The sequence below is a fragment of the Syngnathus acus genome, chromosome 24 (genome assembly GCF_901709675.1).
Source record: "Syngnathus acus chromosome 24, fSynAcu1.2, whole genome shotgun sequence".
Classification (NCBI taxonomy): domain Eukaryota; kingdom Metazoa; phylum Chordata; class Actinopteri; order Syngnathiformes; family Syngnathidae; genus Syngnathus; species Syngnathus acus.
This window is the reverse complement of record NC_051108.1, coordinates 3,737,626-3,754,929: the sequence shown is the minus strand read 5'-3', so window position 1 is coordinate 3,754,929 and position 17,304 is coordinate 3,737,626. Positions and strand designations below refer to the sequence as shown.

Below are 17,304 nucleotides of genomic sequence, written 5' to 3'. Positions count from 1 at the left end.
AAGCCTAGTTAGAAACCCTAACCCCAACCCTAATCCTAACCCTAACTTTGGAAACCCTAGTCAAAAACCCTAACCCTAGTTTTGAAAGCCTAGTTAGAAACCCTAATCTTAGAAACCCTAAAAGTAGTTTGAAAGCCTCGTTGGAAACCTTAAGCCTAGCTTTAAAACCTAGTTTGTAACCCTAACCTTGGTTTAAAACCCTAGTCGGAAACCCTAACCCTAGTTTGAAACCCTAATTAGCAATGGCAAAACTCCTTGGAAACCCTGGTCGGAAACCCTAACCCTCGTTTTGAAAGCCTAGTTAGAAACCCTAATCTTAGAAACCCTAAAAGTAGTTTGAAACCCTCGTTGGAAACCCTAACCCTAGTTTTAAAACCTAGTTTGAAACCCTAACCTTGATTTAAAACCCTAGTCGGAAACCCTGAGCCTAGTTTGAAACCCTAATTAGCGATGGCAAAACTCCTTGGAAACCCTAGTCGGAAACCCTAACCCTAGTTTTGAAAGCCTAGTTAGAAACCCTAACCCTAACTCTAGTTTTGAAAGCCTAGTTAGTAACCCTAACCCTAACCCTAACCCTAACCCTAACTCTAACTCTAACCCTAACCCTAGTTTTGAAAGCCTAGTTAGAAACCCGAACCCCAACCCTAATCCTAACCCTAACTTTGGAAACCCTAGTCAAAAACCCTAACCCTAGTTTTGAAAGCCTAGTTAGAAACCCTAATCTTAGAAACCCTAAAAGTAGTTTGAAAGCCTCGTTGGAAACCTTAAGCCTAGCTTTAAAACCTAGTTTGTAACCCTAACCTTGGTTTAAAACCCTAGTCGGAAACCCTAACCCTAGTTTGAAACCCTAATTAGCAATGGCAAAACTCCTTGGAAACCCTGGTCGGAAACCCTAACCCTAGTTTTGAAAGCCTAGTTAGAAACCTTATTCTTAGAAACCCTAAAAGTAGTTTGAAAGTCAGGCTTTGACTTAATCGCTATTTGTGTATAGTGCTAGTAAGGCTTTTGGTAAAGAAAAAATGTATATGATGTATATGATTCTTTTAGTTAAAGATGTATATAATCAGTCTTTCTGTCTGACTGTTAGTCTGACTGTCAGTGTGTGGCTGTCTGTCAGCCAAAACAACACGCTTTTTTTTTTCATTTATTTAAAAAATGTTTACAAAAGAAAAATCACAAAGCCAAGAAAATGTTGTACACTTATGCACATCTTTTAGCCACTGGGGAAAATAATGATTTGGTCAACACAGGGGTGGGCAAACTTTAATGCTCAAGGGACACCTTTTATTTTTTGAAGACTTGAACTAGTTGCCAAGTCATTTGTCAATGAACTAAAGGGAGAAAATGTGTGTGTTAGATTATCAATGAAGACATAATATGAATACAATAAACGAGCATACTTCACCCACCCCCGGTTTCCAGCTCAAGCAATCAGTCACTATTCAAATTTGACCAGCAACCCCCAAATAGCCGCTGCAATTTGTGCGTGCATTCTATAACAGATTTGTCGCATGTGAGTTACTAAACGGCAATTTGTTACCATCAATTCCAATTATTATATGATTATTTCGTTGTTTCTGGCATTTCAAGAAATATGCAAGATAAGTCATCTCAACTGGACAGAGTTTTGATTTGACATTGTGCGTGCTAAATTAATTTGCATACAGTCCTTCATCAATGTACAAAATGAACTACGTGGCATCTTAGCGCATTTGGCATACTCAAGTTTGTGTCCATTTTTACTAACTTAGTAAATCAAGCCTATTGTAGTGCTGTTCAAACTGTAAGGCAGGAATTTGGATTCAGCACTTTTCCTTTTTTTTCAGGGAAACACACTGTTTAAGAACTTTTTTAACAAGCACATTCACCGAGCATGAAAACGTTCTGAATGGGATTTTAGCAGGCCAATGTACCTGAATGTGCAGTCATCAAGCAAACAGGATTCAGTCTATCCTGCTGCTCAACACACAAAAAGGCCAACTAATTGCTAAGTGAGAGCTGAAGACCACCAGGAGCTCAAAAAGGTGCAATACAAAACCATCCAAAAAGTAACCAGTAAGTCTTTGGATTTCTCATCCTGATTGGACATTATGCTCACACCAAAAACCTGGGTCCAAAAAACATTTTCAAGTCTGTTTTGAGAGTTGGTTCGTAGGTCTGGCACCTATAAGGCAGACAAAAAAAAAAAAAAGATCGAGCATATTGTGCGCGGCGAACTTCATGCTGTGTCTTCCTCCATCACTCGATGAATGCCATTTGCCGAGACCCCCAGGGCAAGCTGGGGGACGCAGCTTAAGTCCCTGGCGCTGCCGTGTCGTGACTGGATGTCCAACAAGTGGGCGGAGCCATGCCGTGACAGGCCGTCTAGGCGATTGGCGCTCAAGTGTCTCGTTTGGGACGGGTCGTCGAGGTGGGGCATGCTGCCGTAAGGGGCGCGGTCGTCGGACGATCGGAAGCCGGAGGCCGTGTATCTGATGGATGTGAAGAAAGAAGAAAAGTATGGAAAGTTGTTATCTAATAAAAAAATAAATGCTCAGCTAAATGCAGTTCGGTGGAAAGCTCACCCGCCGTCTCGGGAGCGGCGCAGGCTGCCATGGTAGCTGCTCAACTTGGAGCGGCCGCTACAGAGCGAGCCCGCCCGGCTGGTGCTGCCGCTGGGGGGCTCGTCCAGCATGGCCAGGTGGGTGGAGGACGCATGCGTGGACGTGCCCTGTGTGGATGTGCCACGCGACTTCCTGGCGATGGGCGCCTGGCAGTCCCTCAGGAGCAATCGGGTGAAGTCGGGCTCTCGCGGTATCTGCCGGCTGTCAACCATGGCGCTGCATGAGGGGCCCAGAGAAGAGAGGGGACGAGGGGAGGGGTGAGGCGCAGGGAGGTAGTGGAAAGGTGGACAAATGAGGGGTGAGGTAGGAGAGGAGAGACGGGTGAGTGGACGAGTTGCTGGGAGACGGGCTCAACACTCTTGGGTGGGGGTATGGACAAGGACCTACTTTAACAATAAAATGCCTCAAAAAACACAAGAAAATTGAAAGACGAGACCAACACATCGCACAACCTGACACACACACACACACACACACACACACACACACACACACACACTCTCACAATCAACACGCTTATGTAACTAACCCTTTATTTAAATCAAGTATTTTGATTTTATTTTTTATTCGAATTCTTGATTTGATTATTTTAGTTTGATTTAATTATTTTTTTGCTGTCATGTTACAATAAAAAAAAGAGAATGTAAAGTTTTACAAAGCATAATTGCTTCTGTGTAGTACTGATAGTTTCTATTGTTGTGGTCTGAAGAGGTGGATTAAGTCAAGTATGTTCCTACTTAAGGTCCAAATTGTGCAGCCCGTCACTACACGACATCGACTGCCTATCTGATTTTTAGAAGCCTGATTCTAATCTGTTGATATCTGATATTCTAAAGAACAATTACGTAACTTCAACCAGACGGTGTAAATCCTGCCAATAACACAACAACACACATCCTTTGTGATGAGTGTGAAAGGTGTGTGTGTGTGTGAGCGCTAGGAAGTCTACATAGCAGTGTTGACGTACTCTTTGCGTCTCTTGCCATGGAAGAAGCTGGCCCACTCGAAGCAGGTCTTCTTGCTGCCCACCCAGAACACAGACGGGATCCCCACGATCAGCATCATCACGTACTTGATCAGGAAGAGGGACAGGTCAGGATGACTGCTCTGCTCCAACTGGGGACAACACGTGACACACGAGAAAAGGAGGATGAGCGTTCATAAAAAAAAATAATAATAATAAATACCTCATGTAATATTTATTTCACAATTACTTTGTACATCTATAACAAGACTGCCTGAATTTTATTTCAATATTATTTACTGCAATTATTAGTTAGATTAGAATTATCATTAATACGTTTAAAATTTCCTTTTATTCTTGAGCACACACACACGCAATTGAAATCAAAATACAAAAAGTGGACTAAGCAGAGAGGACAGGATAATACATTGAGCTGAAACTGTTCCATACGTCCCATTTCAAAATGTGTGTGTGTGTATGTGTCATCACACAAGAGATGCCATCAGAAATCCTAGCCTGGAGCCAAGTTTATATAAAAGATAAATATAGTAAGAAGCTGAGAGTCTAACTCTGTGTGTCATTTTCACGAAGACAATGAACTGGGGGTTGGGCGTGTGCAACTGTAATGATGTTAGTCGACTTGAACTTGTACACAAACGAACACTCTGGATTAAAGTGCTGCTCTTTTTGAACTACAGTAAATTCCCAGATTACACATCAGATTAGCATCTAGTCCACTGCATCTACTCTGTGAGCCCTCTTTTATGGTCACCTGGTAAGGACAGGGGATGTGGTAGTCGCGACACTTCTCCTGGACCCATGTCGTCTCCCAGACTGTCCGATGGCTGTTCTCGTAGAGGTAGCAGGCCAGAACGGTCAGCAGAGGCGCCAGGTAGAGCACAGAGAACACGCCGATCCGAATCATAAACTTGACCAGCTTCTCCTGGTTCTCCTTCTCCAGGGGGATCTCCATGCGGACACGGTTCAGAGCTGCGATTCCGGCGAGCAGCAGCGCCACGCCCACCTGACCAATGAAGGGACAGCTCTTTGTCAGTCGTTTGCTAACGTGGTGACATTTGCTAATCTCTGCGAGGCTTCCTCACCACCACGTCCACTCCCAGTGGAGCCAGCAAGAACCAGCGCAGCGCCGGCAAGTTGTAGAGACCCACGAAGCAAACGCCGCTAACGCCGTCTCCCTCGATCTTGTTCATGGCGAGCAGGCTGACGGTGAGCACGCCGGGGATGCCCCAAGCGCAGGCGTGGAAGAGGAGCGCCTTCTTCTCAATGGCCTCGCTGCCCCACTTGGGAACGGCGGCCAGGAACCAAGTGATGGTGAGGATGACCCACCAGACGCTGCCGGCCATGGTGAAGAAGTACAGCACCATGAAGAGAAGTGTGCAGGCCTGCAAAATGCAATGAGGAATTCCAGTTTTCCGTTTGGTGCAAACACGGCTGTTGCGGGCGTGCTCACCTTATTATGAGAGCCTTGAGTCACAGTGGAAGCCCGAAACCTCCCAGGAATGGCCGCGTTGCATGCCACCTTGTCCTCCAACAGGAAACCAAGGAAGAACATGAGCGACACCATCATGTAGCACACGGCGTAGAAGATAATGGGCCGCTCCGGGTAGCGGAAGCGAGACACGTCGATGAGGAAAGTCAGGAAGGTGAAGAGGGTGGCGGAGAGGCAAACGATGGACACCACGCCGATGAAGTAGCGGGCGAAGGTCAGCTCCGTGCGCGTGAAGTACATGTTGGGGCAAGGAGGCGAGCAGTCGCGGACCCCCATGAAGGAGTAGCCGAGCTCCGGGTCTGTTTTGAGCTCTCGGGGGCACCAGAATCCATAGTCTCTCTGGACGGGGATGGTGGGCTCGGTCGTCTCTGCGCTGGACAGGAGGTCGACGGGACGGGGGTAGGGATCGTCGCAGTCTGGAAACCTGGCAGGTGACAAGACGATTGGATAGGACGGCAACATCACCATTTAATTCAATTGCCATCAATGATTTTGGTCGCCAACCTCTTGCAGTCCATCTCCTCAGGCCAGCCGACACCAAACATGTCCATGAGTTTGTAGCAATCGCTTTTGGCCTGCAGACACAGGCGACGGCAGGGCAGGGTCATGCGGCCGTACTCGGTGCACACGGGCACGTAGAGGGCGCACAGAAACATCCTGAGCTCGGCAGAGCATTGCAAGTTGACCATAGGATGGAAGGGCTGCAGGGGAGGAGAGAGGAGAGGGGGTTACAAAAGATACAGGAAGTGTGTTTTAAGTGTTTATGCTGCTATGAAATGTGGGCCAAAGTGGCACAAAGGGGGCAACGGAGCATGTCGTCTGACAGTTGAAGTTGATGAGTGTGTAAAAACAACACTGGCCCTGTCTCAATAATCCTCTATACCCCCCCCCCCCCCGCCCTGCACCCCAAGCATCCGTCTTCCTTCTCGCCAACCTCCAGAGGGGGAAGCCGAGCTCGACATCCCCCCACACACAATTGCGTAGTGCTGCTGACAGGGCCTTTGTGTATCGAGGAGGACCATGCTGTGACTGACTGACACAATGAGGCACTCTGTGTACACACAAGCAAAAGTAACAACGGAAGTACAGTACTGTGCTTTAATTACATGATCGCACTCACTCATCCATCAGCACAAATTAGGACTGTGATGAGACTAATAACCATTAGCGCATTGTTCAACTTGCTCAAAGTGTGGAACTGATCGTCCGTCAAGTACATCTTGCAGTTGATTTTGTTTCTATTAGTTTGCAAAAAACAAGTACAAATAAAGGAGTTCAACCAGAACTAGTTCTATAACGCTTTTAGGTGCACCATAATGTCAAAAGGCTTCCAGACAACACCCAAATCCTGAACCCTCCCACCCCCAAATGCAAAGCTAGTATGACAGACAGTGGCAGGCAGGGAGAGAGGGGGAGGAAAGACTGGGGGGGGTGGGATTTATTTGTATTTGCTCGAGGGGAGGCTATTAAGGGAGGAGCTGTGACTGTGCCCAAAAACAAATTAAACATTTAGCCACTTAGCCACTTTTTTGACCCAGATGAACTGAAACCCAATTACAACTCAAGGGGTGTTTTTATAATTCAATGAAAAGAAATGCCAAACTTGAATTGACCAATCTACTCCAGATGGCGCTAAAACTAGACTGTTTGGAAATATGTTCCTGCCCTAATTCCATTTCCGAAATCGACTCATGGTATCGAGTTGGACTGCAGTCTGCCACCCGCATTGATGTAAAAGGATTAGAATGATTCCAGGTCTTGCATTTTAATCTTTCTGATGGTTTTGATTACTGCAGGCGACTGACATAGTTCAAATGAGGCAACACCGCAATGGTTAAACACACAAGACCCGATGATGTGCATAAAAAAAGCTTCTTCCTGTTCACCATCATTCTCTATTTTTAACCCCCTTCACTATTCAAAGTTCCACAGCTCCCCTCCTCCACCTCTTCACTACGCCGACAGGCATTTTATTACAAGAGCCACCGAGCGGGCCGGCTGGCGTGAGGCGGGCCGAAGCTGCTGGTAGATGAGACATATGGCCCGTAGAGCCCGAGCGACTACTATCATCAATCCGTCCAAGAGAAGCCTGGGGGGATTGAATGTTAATGGCTACACTGGAAACAGCTGGCCAACCACTGGTCCAATTATCAAAACATGGAAGAAGCAAGCACCATGTCGACTTGCATAGGTGATGGCATACTAACTCACGAAAGTAGCGGACGTACTGAAGCCTATCCCAGCAGTCTTTGGGTAGTAGGCGGGGGGCGGGACTAGAATCAAACCCTGCACCTCGGAACTGTGAGGCGGACGTGCTAACCGGTGCGTCAGTGGAACATACGTGATTTTGCTGACGGCGATTTTACCGTCTGTAATGAGTATTTAAAAACATGTTTAGCCGCACAAGCCAACACGCATTCACCTAATTCAAAGACAATCGGGCCTTCCTTGCATAATCCAGATTACAGATGGACAGACAGACAGGCAAAAGCCTAACTGTTATGGCGAGGATTGAAATTGTGATTCATTTCAAATTTCATCTTGTGGCTGAATATAAGGTACAATGATTCCGTTTCTGCTTTTTTTTTTCTTCTAAGTGAAGCTAAACTGAAAAGAACCAGCCTTGACCTTGGATTCACCCCTGAGCCGTTTGCTGCTTATGCTGCGTATTTGAATATGATTAAGATCAGAGTTCTATCAATTATTAATACTACCTAATCCTATAAAGTGCATTCAAATGTGGTAGCATATGTTTTCGTTAACGCTAAAGCAATTTGTTTTGAATGACAGCAGCTGTGACTGATGGGCATGGCGGCCGAACGGTCTGTGCTGATCTGATCTTTTACACACAAAAAAAAATCTATTCCGTCCGTGCCTCCCATCACCCCGTTGTCCCTCATCTGCTGCCATTCCATTCTTCAAATTTCAAACCTTAGCGTCATGGCAACGACTGATGCATCACTGGTGTGTGGGGTGGGGAAGCAAGGTTCGAGGAGGTCAGGGTGCGGGGCGGAGGGGACCACCTCCCGGGAGGCAAGAAAGCCTCCAGTCTCTTTGTTAAGAGCACAATTGGGACAGTTTCCTGGGCAACGGGTGAGCCCTGCGTAGGGGGAGGGGAAGGACAAAAGAGATGGCGGGGGGGGTGGCGGGTGAGAGAGCAGAGGGATGGGTCGACTAAGTCGGGCCGTGTCATTCACGGCTAAGAAAGAGTTTGAAAACCCTGCCACAGTGTGTAACACTCACAGAAGTGGCGCCTCGCTCTCTGGATGAGCCTTCTCATTCAGTCAGCAGCCAATAAACACGCTGTCGGACATTAAATAAAACAAGAGAGTCTTTTAAAGCCTAGGTCACGCTGCCTTGGATTTACCAGACCTTTTTCTATGCCAGTGTTTAGCAACGATACGTCTTTACTAGCAAGGCGCATCGGTGCTTTTCCTTCACAAACCTGTTCGCACAGCGTGGGTGGAGTAGCGGTTCAAAACCGGACTATTCCGTACAACACTTGTAACATGACACAGTCTGGCTGGACGTGCTGTAAACCTGAGTACGGAGGTCAACTTTCAATGAAAGGGACATGGGTTTAGATGTGACGGAGCAGTTTCAAAACAGGCCAGTCTTTGTGTCGCTGTACACTAGTTTGTGGAGTGCACAACACAAAATAACTTATTTTTCATTGGCTCACATGGAAAAAAGACTCGGCTTGGGCTTCATATCAATCATGTCGAGTGACATTCTGGAAGCTTGTGTACGAGGTTCTACCAAAAACATGAAGCGCTTATTATCATCCAGCAACGAGTTGGGAGCTTATTGTAGAGTAAGGCCATCTGTTCTGGATGTCCAGGACACTTCAGTGATTGGCTGCGATGAAGCCACGCTGGTCCGTATTCATTCTTCTCCAAAGGAGGGATTTTTTTTTTTTTTTTTACATGCCAGTCAAATCCGCCACGCTCCCACTTATCTTCGGTACAGTATAATTGCGGCCCAGAAATAACCAATTCCCAGCCCTGGGGCGCCGCCCCACTTTGGCTGTGAGGTCATTCTCCGGTCAACGGTGAGAGGGTTGAGCGGAGAGCGAGGAATACCAAAAATGAAAAATCCTGAACACAACCCAAATTTGTGAAAAACAATTCCGGGGTTTCCCTAAGCAATTCTAGAATGTCTAAAGATCTACATGTCATGAACCTATAGAATAAAATACGCCAGCAAAGACCCCGGAAATGGTCCAGCAGCACAATACTTAAATGGGTCTACAAAAAAGTACGACAGGCGTTGGTTCCGGTCCAACTCCCACTTTCTTCACGGTGCACGGCATTCATCATCATTGTCTTGACTATTCAAGGAACTTAATTCCTTTTAAAATCATCTGTCAATTCTCATTTGCCTGCCTTGAACATCTTAAAGGCTTTGGATTCTCCCATGAACTGGATCTAGGGCGAGTTAGCCACTAAACAAGAGCTGAACGGGGCAACGGTCCTCGTGATTTGGAACCCGTTTAGTCTCTGTGTTTTTTGTTTTTTTCTGGACGCAACCAGCATTATTGGCCTCTAAAAGAGACTTAATTGCAGATCCATGACCAATCAAAGTGAACACCGTCAAAAGCAGACGTGCTCTCGCTGTTCACGGTACTACCACACACTGCGATCGGTACTTGCATCAACGACACTTGTTTATTTTTTTTTTTTGAAGGGATGCGATTTAAAAAAAAATAAAAATAAATCCAGACAACAAAATAAAAGAGATTATCATTATTTTCAGTGGTGAGGGCAGATAAAAGCACAGCGTGCCAAACGGTGCCCGAGAGCCACGCGAACCGTGTTCCAGTTACATAACTCTGGATTTTATTTTTCTGTCCTGGCTTGGACAATACAGCCAAAGCGAGGTGGAGCGGGCGCACAGATGGCCGGCGACATTTCAACACCACTGCTCCGATGTGCTGGCACAGGGTCAAGGGGTGACATTAGGAAAGGAAAGCAAGCCTAAGGGATCAAAATGCTCGGAATAGAAATAAACAGAGGTGACACCGGGACGGTTCTGTCATTGTTTGGGGTCATTAGTTGCTCTTCCAGCAGGATCAGCCAACAGTATATCCAATATGGGATTTATTTAATGAGGGAATGCATCTGCTCCTTGATTGTGGTATGGCTGTGAAATGTACGGATTATCTCGAGGATAAAGAAAAACAATAAATTGTGGATTTTCCATCTCTAATCCATTGATGGAAACAAACTGAAAGCAAGCACAGTATGTTAGGACCCAGTGAAACAGCAAACGGTTTAAAATGGCGTTCATAATGTCGCTTGATTTTAAGATGGTTCACAAGGAACATGCTTTAAATGTAACGCCATCAACTATTTTAGGGACTACATACGTTTAATAATGCACTATTTCCGCTGGCCTTGGGGGCTGATATTAAGTATTAATTTTCTTATTGTTTTTGTAACCACTCCAGGCTCCAGACGAAAGTAGGCTATCATTTTGATACCGTGTTAAAGGCAACAAGCCTCGATGAAGACCATATCTACCTTCACCACCACTTTTAGTATTTTGGTCTAAATATGAGGATTACATATTTGCCATTATTTTATACTTCACAAAAGGTCATTTTATTTGAGAAGAAAAATTTGCTTTGCTTTTAATTCAATTTGTCTAAAAAAAACAAAACAACATAATTCTTTCATATGATGGATAAAAGAAATCTTACTGTTAATTACTCATCATCATCCCTTTATGAGAATGATATTTGTCATAATTGTGTAGCTTAATCGCCGCTATCCGCACTAGCTAGTCAGCCGAAACTCGTTGCTAGCTTGAGTGGCGTAAGTAGCACCAAGCTTGCTTCAATTGGACTCGGCAGCAAGGATGAATACGTTCCGTGCATAAGTGATGAGCACGTTGCACCACATTAACACGTGTGAATATGTCTGCATTTGAATTGTTGGAAAAACTTTAAAAAATGTGAATTTTACTTTTGCTTTTCAATGTGTTTACATGACATAAAATGTCAATTTTGAGTCAGAAACTTGAGATGCAAACCCGCTTATTTTGAGTAATTAACAACCAGTCCATGTCAACTCAGCTTTTATATATTTTTTAATAATTATAAATTTTGAAAAAATAGTGCAGCGTAGAAAATTGAATGTATGTATGTATTAATATAAAATTGATGTATGTAATAAAAAACGTGTTTACGCCTGTTTGAGGCTGAAACACAAAACTAAGTGAACAAATAAAGCAATTTTTTTTAATCGCTAAATGTAATATGAAGCTTATATTTACATAAATAGTGAACATTATCAGTTTTGCAAATTAACTTTATCAACAAATTTAGTATTATTTTTCATTGATCTTTCCTGTTTGTAGGAGGGATTCCGCAAAAATAATTCAACTATTTTCACAAAACTAACGACAAAAATTGACATTTGTTCGGAGTGAAGGGATTTAAAAAATATATCCATTAACATCTCATTTAAAATTATTAATGATTAATGCCCTGTATTTGTATGTCATTGATAAAAATTTGCCTCTGCATATGCTTGAATTTTGTCATTAATCCCGATTCATCATTCAGAAATGATGTTGTACAATTCCATTTTTAAAATACTGTAGCGTACCTCCATGGCAAGAGCGGCCGTTTGCTGGTCGTAGTGGTTGAGCACATTGGGCATGAAGGTGGTGTTGTAGGGTAACCCCTGGCACATACGCAGCGTGATGGGCTCACAGGTGAACAGGCTGTGGCTCCCCGCCGCCGCGTCCATGGGAATGGCGACGCACACCGTCAACATGGACACCGACAGCACCCATAGAGGACCCATGACCGGTCTGCTGTAGCAGAGAAGCTCAGATGACAGCTGAGGAAGAGGCACAATCTCAGGAGCGTCCGTTTAAACAATTCCTTCTCTCCAGATCACCAGTGAGGGTCCGGCAGTGTGGTCAGCCATGGTTCAAGTCTGCACCCACTGCGGTTGAGTCACAGCAAACGCCATCAGCTCTGAGATGCTGTGATCCTTTAAGATGCTGTGCTCTCACCAAGTGACTCATGCGACTCTTCCTCCTCCAACCAGCATGGATAGAATGGAAAAATATCACTGATGACTTGTAATGGTAATCTGAGGAGGAATGCACAAAAGATAAATGATCATTTTTATGATACAACAAATACAACCAATCTTCTGTATGACGTAAATTGCTGCACGTTAGCAATACACACCCACAACAATGCTACTTACGTTTGGTGCCTCAATGCTCATTTTATACAAACAAATGGAGACGTTTAAAGGGAAAATGCTTACATTCTTAATAAATACTAAACGCATCAATAAAAATGTTACTACAATGAAAAATGACAACGCCGATGACGTGAGGGCGTAAACGTTTGCTAACAAGTTCGTCATCACGCTGCTCGTCCTCCGTCCACAATTAGTGACTCAAAACAAATAACTCAGTTTATGTCAAAACCGTGATGCGAACAAAACAACTTAAAAAAATCCGGATAGTATTTACGGTTAACCTTTTGTAGCCACTTCCATGCGGGTGCTGGGCAATTTAATGAATTCGCCGCAGTCACTGTAAAACACTGGCAGGTGTACGCGAGATTCAAATCACATTCGAACGGTTGAAGCTTACCAGGACATTGGAATAAAAAGTCACATGTAACGTTCTCGCCGTTCCTCGAGTTGGCAACAATGTGCGAGGGTCCCTCAACGCGGAGCTTCCTCCTGTCCGCCCCCTACCACACGACTGTCCTCACCCCCACCGCTGTGCACCCCTCTCCTCCTCATCCGTGCCGTTGCCTGGCGGCATTAAATGTCTACCAACATAACTTCCGGTCATAACCGAGGAAATAAAAGTACCAAGCGGACTCCAGGGATGCGTTGGAAAGCGTTGGAAATTATTACCTGTCGATATTCAGGTGTTATAATAAAATGATATCAAGTAAAATATAATGTGAACGACTAAAGAACGTACAAAACAGTTTCATAATCAAAAATTTGCTAAATTACGTTGACAGGAAGTGGATGGCGTTTCCGCTTTGGAACAGTGTGTCTGCCAACTTGACACAGCCGCGTCTCTTTCTTCCCAGCAGGTTTTCTGTCTTTTTTTGCGCGCGACCGCCCAATCGGGCACGAGCACGAATAGTAATAATAATAATAATAATAATAATAATAATAATAATAATAATAATAATAAGAATAATAATAAGAAGAAGAAGAACAAGAAGAAGAAGAAGAAGAAGAAGAAGAAGAATAATAATGTTAATAATAAAGTCTTAAAAACGGACTACCTATCGTTAAATAACAGGTAAAGAGTATTACACTTAACTCAATGAGCATTTATTTTGAAAATTAAATTAACCTACCCGTTTATTTAAATAAAATATTTTTTAAATCAATTGTACACTAATACAACATGAAATAAAGGTAAGCACTTCAATGTGTCAATTAATCACACTATTCCCTTTAAAAATGACCACAAACATAATTAACATAAAATACATTGATTTGGCTGATATTCCTACTTGACACACATGCATCAGTGTATAGTGCTGGTGCAGCTGCAGCGTCAGGCCCACTTGCACAACATTTGTCATCATTAGAGCCATGGACGCCTGCACAGTGCACACACACCAGTGGTTTGCTTTGCAGGGACCCCTCGGTGTGCAACATGCTCTGGCTGCCAGTCTGTGTACGCAAAGCACAGTCACGGTTACTATGGGGACATGTAAACCGTGCACAGGAGAAGTGGGAAGACGGAGGAGAGTTATAGGTAGATGGATGTTGAAGCCATGGAAAGGAGCCGGGAGAAGTAACATATCGTGTTTAGATGTTGGATTTATTACCTCCTTCCTGAAATGTTGGTGAGTTAAATCACAAAGTGTGGTCATGTGTATGTGAGAGCGTGCATAGCAACAAAATACAGTTAACACATGGGTGTGCGTGAAAGCAAGGTTTACAACATCAAGTAGGGGTTGGAATTTTCCGTTTTAAACAAAGGGAAAGTGTTCTACATGGGACAATGGCTTAAAAACAAAACAAAAGAACAGCAGAGGTACAATGACCATGTGAGTGTTTTAGCTTATCACTGGTGTGTCTGCAGATGAACAAGAAGATGCCGCACGCAGCGAGATCCTCTGCAAGTCCTGCGAAAATGCAAACCAAGATGAGCGCCTGGACACCCCTGAACCACTCGCTGTCCAACAGCAAGGTCAGAAGAGTTCTCATGGCAATGCTTTTAACACCAACACACTAATTGTTTGACCTTGAGGCTGCACGCAAGCTCAAAATTGCATCTGAGTTTTGCATACACCCAAAAATATGGACACTAATGACACTCTTTAGCAGACAGCAATTTCATAAGAGGTTTGGTGATGTATGTGACAGTTTTTGGTGCATGTCTGAAGGTTTTTGGTGAGTTATTGGTTTCTTAGAAAGAGTCAGGGATTTTTTTTTTTTTTTGTCCAGGGAGAGGTTATTATATGAGATGGGTTTTTTTTAGGTTATGATTTAGAGGTTTGTTTATGTAATTTTTTTTAATTCATGCACTGTAAGAATTTTTTGGGTGTGATATTTTTTTAGGCATGCCTAACTGTAAATCTCACACATCCATCCATTTTCTGAACTAGTTGTACTAAGTTCATTTTGTTTTTACTTGTTAATCACTTCACTGGTTCTTTTATCTCAAACAAATTATTTTAGGTTTACCTGACATGTTTCGGCTTGTACTTCCGCCTTCATCAGAGTGTAATGCAACCTAAAATAATTTGTTTGAGATAAAAGAACCAGTGAAGTCATTTTCAGAACTGCATTTCCTCACATGAATTTGCTTAAAATTAACGACTGATATAAAAGTGCATTACCGTGAACCATTAAACAGCAACTGAAACAAAAACACAAAATAAAAACTCATTTTGTTTAACATGAAGCCATCTTTGTCACTGTCTCTTTCAGGTTTTTGAGGAGAGACGAAGCCTTCTGGGAAAATGGGTACGATAAAAGCGTTGTGTGTGCATTGCGCTTCACGCTCTGCTGGCTGTCTTTCTTCTTTTCATTTGATGGCTTTTCATGTGCTCGTCAGTTTGAAAGGTGGTCTGACAGGCAGAGGAGGTTGGTGCTGCACGATTTCGTCAAGGGCTGCTCTAAAGAGCAGCTTCGCTTTATCGACCTCTGCGTGAGTCGACAGCTTCCCCCACAGGCCGCTGACTTCACGTGCATGCTCCCGAGAGCACTCTGTCTCTATATCTTCTCCTTTTTAGACCCACGCAGCCTCTGTCGATGTGCACGGGTAGGACAGAAACAACACAGAGTAATAAACACGCAACTATGCAATGCCTGATGATGTTTGGCTCGTTCCTGTGAGGACAGGTGAGCTGGCATTGGAAAAGCATCGTGGATCTGGACCAGCTGTGGATGCCCAAGTGTCTGAAATTTGGCTGGTTCCTCAGTTTCTCACCTACAGTGTTTGAGCAAGGTGTGTGGAAGAGACACTACATCAACACTGTGCAAGAAATGCAGCTTGATGCACCAATCAAAAAGGTCGTCAGGTCCCAGCAGCAGGCAGCCGTTCAAGATGGTGCAAGAATCAGTAGTAGACATGAGGACATGTCACAAGGGATTTCCCTAAGTGAGGAGCTTGAAGAATCCACCAAGCCGTACGTTGCAGCAACATTCAGCAGATTAAAAAATGACAAGCATCCACCTGTGCTTCCACCTTGGAGAGACTCGGACAGACGTCCCAAAGACATCATCCGCTTCAACTACCTGGACAACCTGGACCCTGTCGCACAAGCCAGCGCAACGTAAGGCAACAAGTAGCAGAATTTGAATTTTAATGAAAAAAAACAACACCTCTGTCCTCCACCATTATCCTCCAAACAATAACCTTTTTTTTTCTCTGATCGCATGTCAATCTGTTTCTCCAGGCAGATGAAGAGCAGAGCAACCACAGGTAGCAGTAAAACAGAGAAGCCAGATGACAGGAGACAGAAAATGATCTCCGAAGCCACTTATAAACTACGTAAAGCTAAATCACTGGTAATTCACCTTTCATTTATCGCTGCAACAATAAACCCAGTGACCGTGATGCTCGAAATGTTGAAGATCCTCCACCAGCAGACTTCATGCATTATGGAGCATGAATGTTAACGATGACAAGCTCACAGATGGAGGTGATGCAAATTATGCTTAGGATTTAAGGGAAAGTGAAACAGAGGACAATGCAGCATTAAAGATTTAGTTTTGGGTACCTGTTGTAAAACAGTCACCATTGACCAACCAACAAACATTAGCATGTAATTTCTAGCCTTGTAGAAATTAAATGCTTCACTTCAAAACATAGAGCAGTAGTCATGCAGTTGCATATTTTCTCCTTTGATAGATGTTCCTCGCTTCAAACAGCAGATCCCACCAGGCTCTTCTTCCGCCTCCTCTGGGTTCTTCTTTGGCTCCTCCGACCCAATTTCGGCCCCACTGGGCATCTCACACTCATAACTACCCTGCGACCAACGAGGCGGCAGAATTCATGTTGCGACAGGCCCAGTGGAATGCCGGGAAGCGTCCTGGTCCAGTGAGGACAGCGGTACCCAGGCTAAGCATGGAGGCGCTCAGGGCATCCCTGCGCTCCAACAGGAGCATTCCCAGTAAGTAATTGTCAACTCCATCTCTCCTCTGGGCTGGATATGATGAAAGCACATAGAGTCAGAAACAATGAAAAATCCCTGATCATCTTTGGGATGAACTATAACAGAGATGAGGCATCTTGTCTTCGTGTAGCTCCTGGTGTCCCAATACTTTTGTCTAATACAATTATAACTTTTGAGAGTCCAAGTCTAACACTAGGGCAATCTTTAGTATAAAAAAAAGTCCTTATATGATTATTCAATAAATAAAATATAATTAATTTGGTAGCCGGTTTGTTGTTGATTAAACGATTAATTTTACCTGCAACCGAGTTTGACCTTTCATTTGTCTTAATTAAGTTCACAATGTTAGAAATGTCACTCATAATTCCTTCTTCTAGGTGCTCGGCTGTTTGACATGCCACCCTGGACTCTCCCTGTGTCACTCACACAATATGTGGACTGATACACATCGCCACCTGCAGGGAAATAAAGAAAGTACAACTAGATTTACATGCGGAGGTGCTACACTAAGGTTGGTGCTGAATTCATTTGAATGTGTGAACGAACCAAATTATGTTCATAGCTTACAATAAAGGAAGCAGTCATATTTCTC

General features: G+C 44.0%; 2 protein-coding genes across 2 annotated transcripts; one reads left to right on the top strand and one right to left on the bottom strand.

Annotated features, from left to right (window-relative positions):
- Positions 1-1,571: 1,571 nt before the first annotated feature.
- On the bottom strand, positions 1,572-12,851 carry fzd3a (frizzled class receptor 3a). Its single transcript, XM_037244416.1, has 9 exons — positions 12,701-12,851; positions 11,689-12,183; positions 5,582-5,778; positions 5,039-5,501; positions 4,671-4,970; positions 4,340-4,591; positions 3,571-3,719; positions 2,565-2,819; positions 1,572-2,471 (listed from the first exon to the last, which is right to left on the bottom strand). The coding sequence occupies exons 2-9, from the start codon at positions 11,887-11,889 to the stop codon at positions 2,219-2,221; spliced, it is 2,070 nt and encodes a 689-aa protein (XP_037100311.1). The 5' UTR covers positions 11,890-12,183; positions 12,701-12,851; the 3' UTR covers positions 1,572-2,218.
- An 834-nt stretch (positions 12,852-13,685) lies between these two features.
- Positions 13,686-17,298, top strand: fbxo16 (F-box protein 16). The gene is made up of 8 exons (XM_037244417.1): positions 13,686-13,931; positions 14,171-14,278; positions 15,022-15,057; positions 15,149-15,355; positions 15,436-15,869; positions 15,993-16,104; positions 16,448-16,709; positions 17,090-17,298. The coding sequence occupies exons 1-8, from the start codon at positions 13,926-13,928 to the stop codon at positions 17,152-17,154; spliced, it is 1,230 nt and encodes a 409-aa protein (XP_037100312.1). The 5' UTR covers positions 13,686-13,925; the 3' UTR covers positions 17,155-17,298.
- Positions 17,299-17,304: the final 6 nt, after the last annotated feature.

Coding starts and splice junctions, on each gene's coding strand:
- fzd3a (XM_037244416.1), bottom strand. CDS start 11,889: ATGGGTCCTCTATGGGTGCTGTCGGTGTCCATGTTGACGGTGTGCGTC. Junction 5,779..11,688: donor CGGCCGCTCTTGCCATGGAG/GTACGCTACAGT, acceptor CCTCCCCTGCAG/CCCTTCCATCCTATGGTCAA. Junction 5,502..5,581: donor GAGGAGATGGACTGCAAGAG/GTTGGCGACCAA, acceptor GTCACCTGCCAG/GTTTCCAGACTGCGACGATC.
- fbxo16 (XM_037244417.1), top strand. Junction 15,356..15,435: donor GCCTCTGTCGATGTGCACGG/GTAGGACAGAAA, acceptor CTGTGAGGACAG/GTGAGCTGGCATTGGAAAAG. Junction 16,105..16,447: donor TACGTAAAGCTAAATCACTG/GTAATTCACCTT, acceptor CTCCTTTGATAG/ATGTTCCTCGCTTCAAACAG.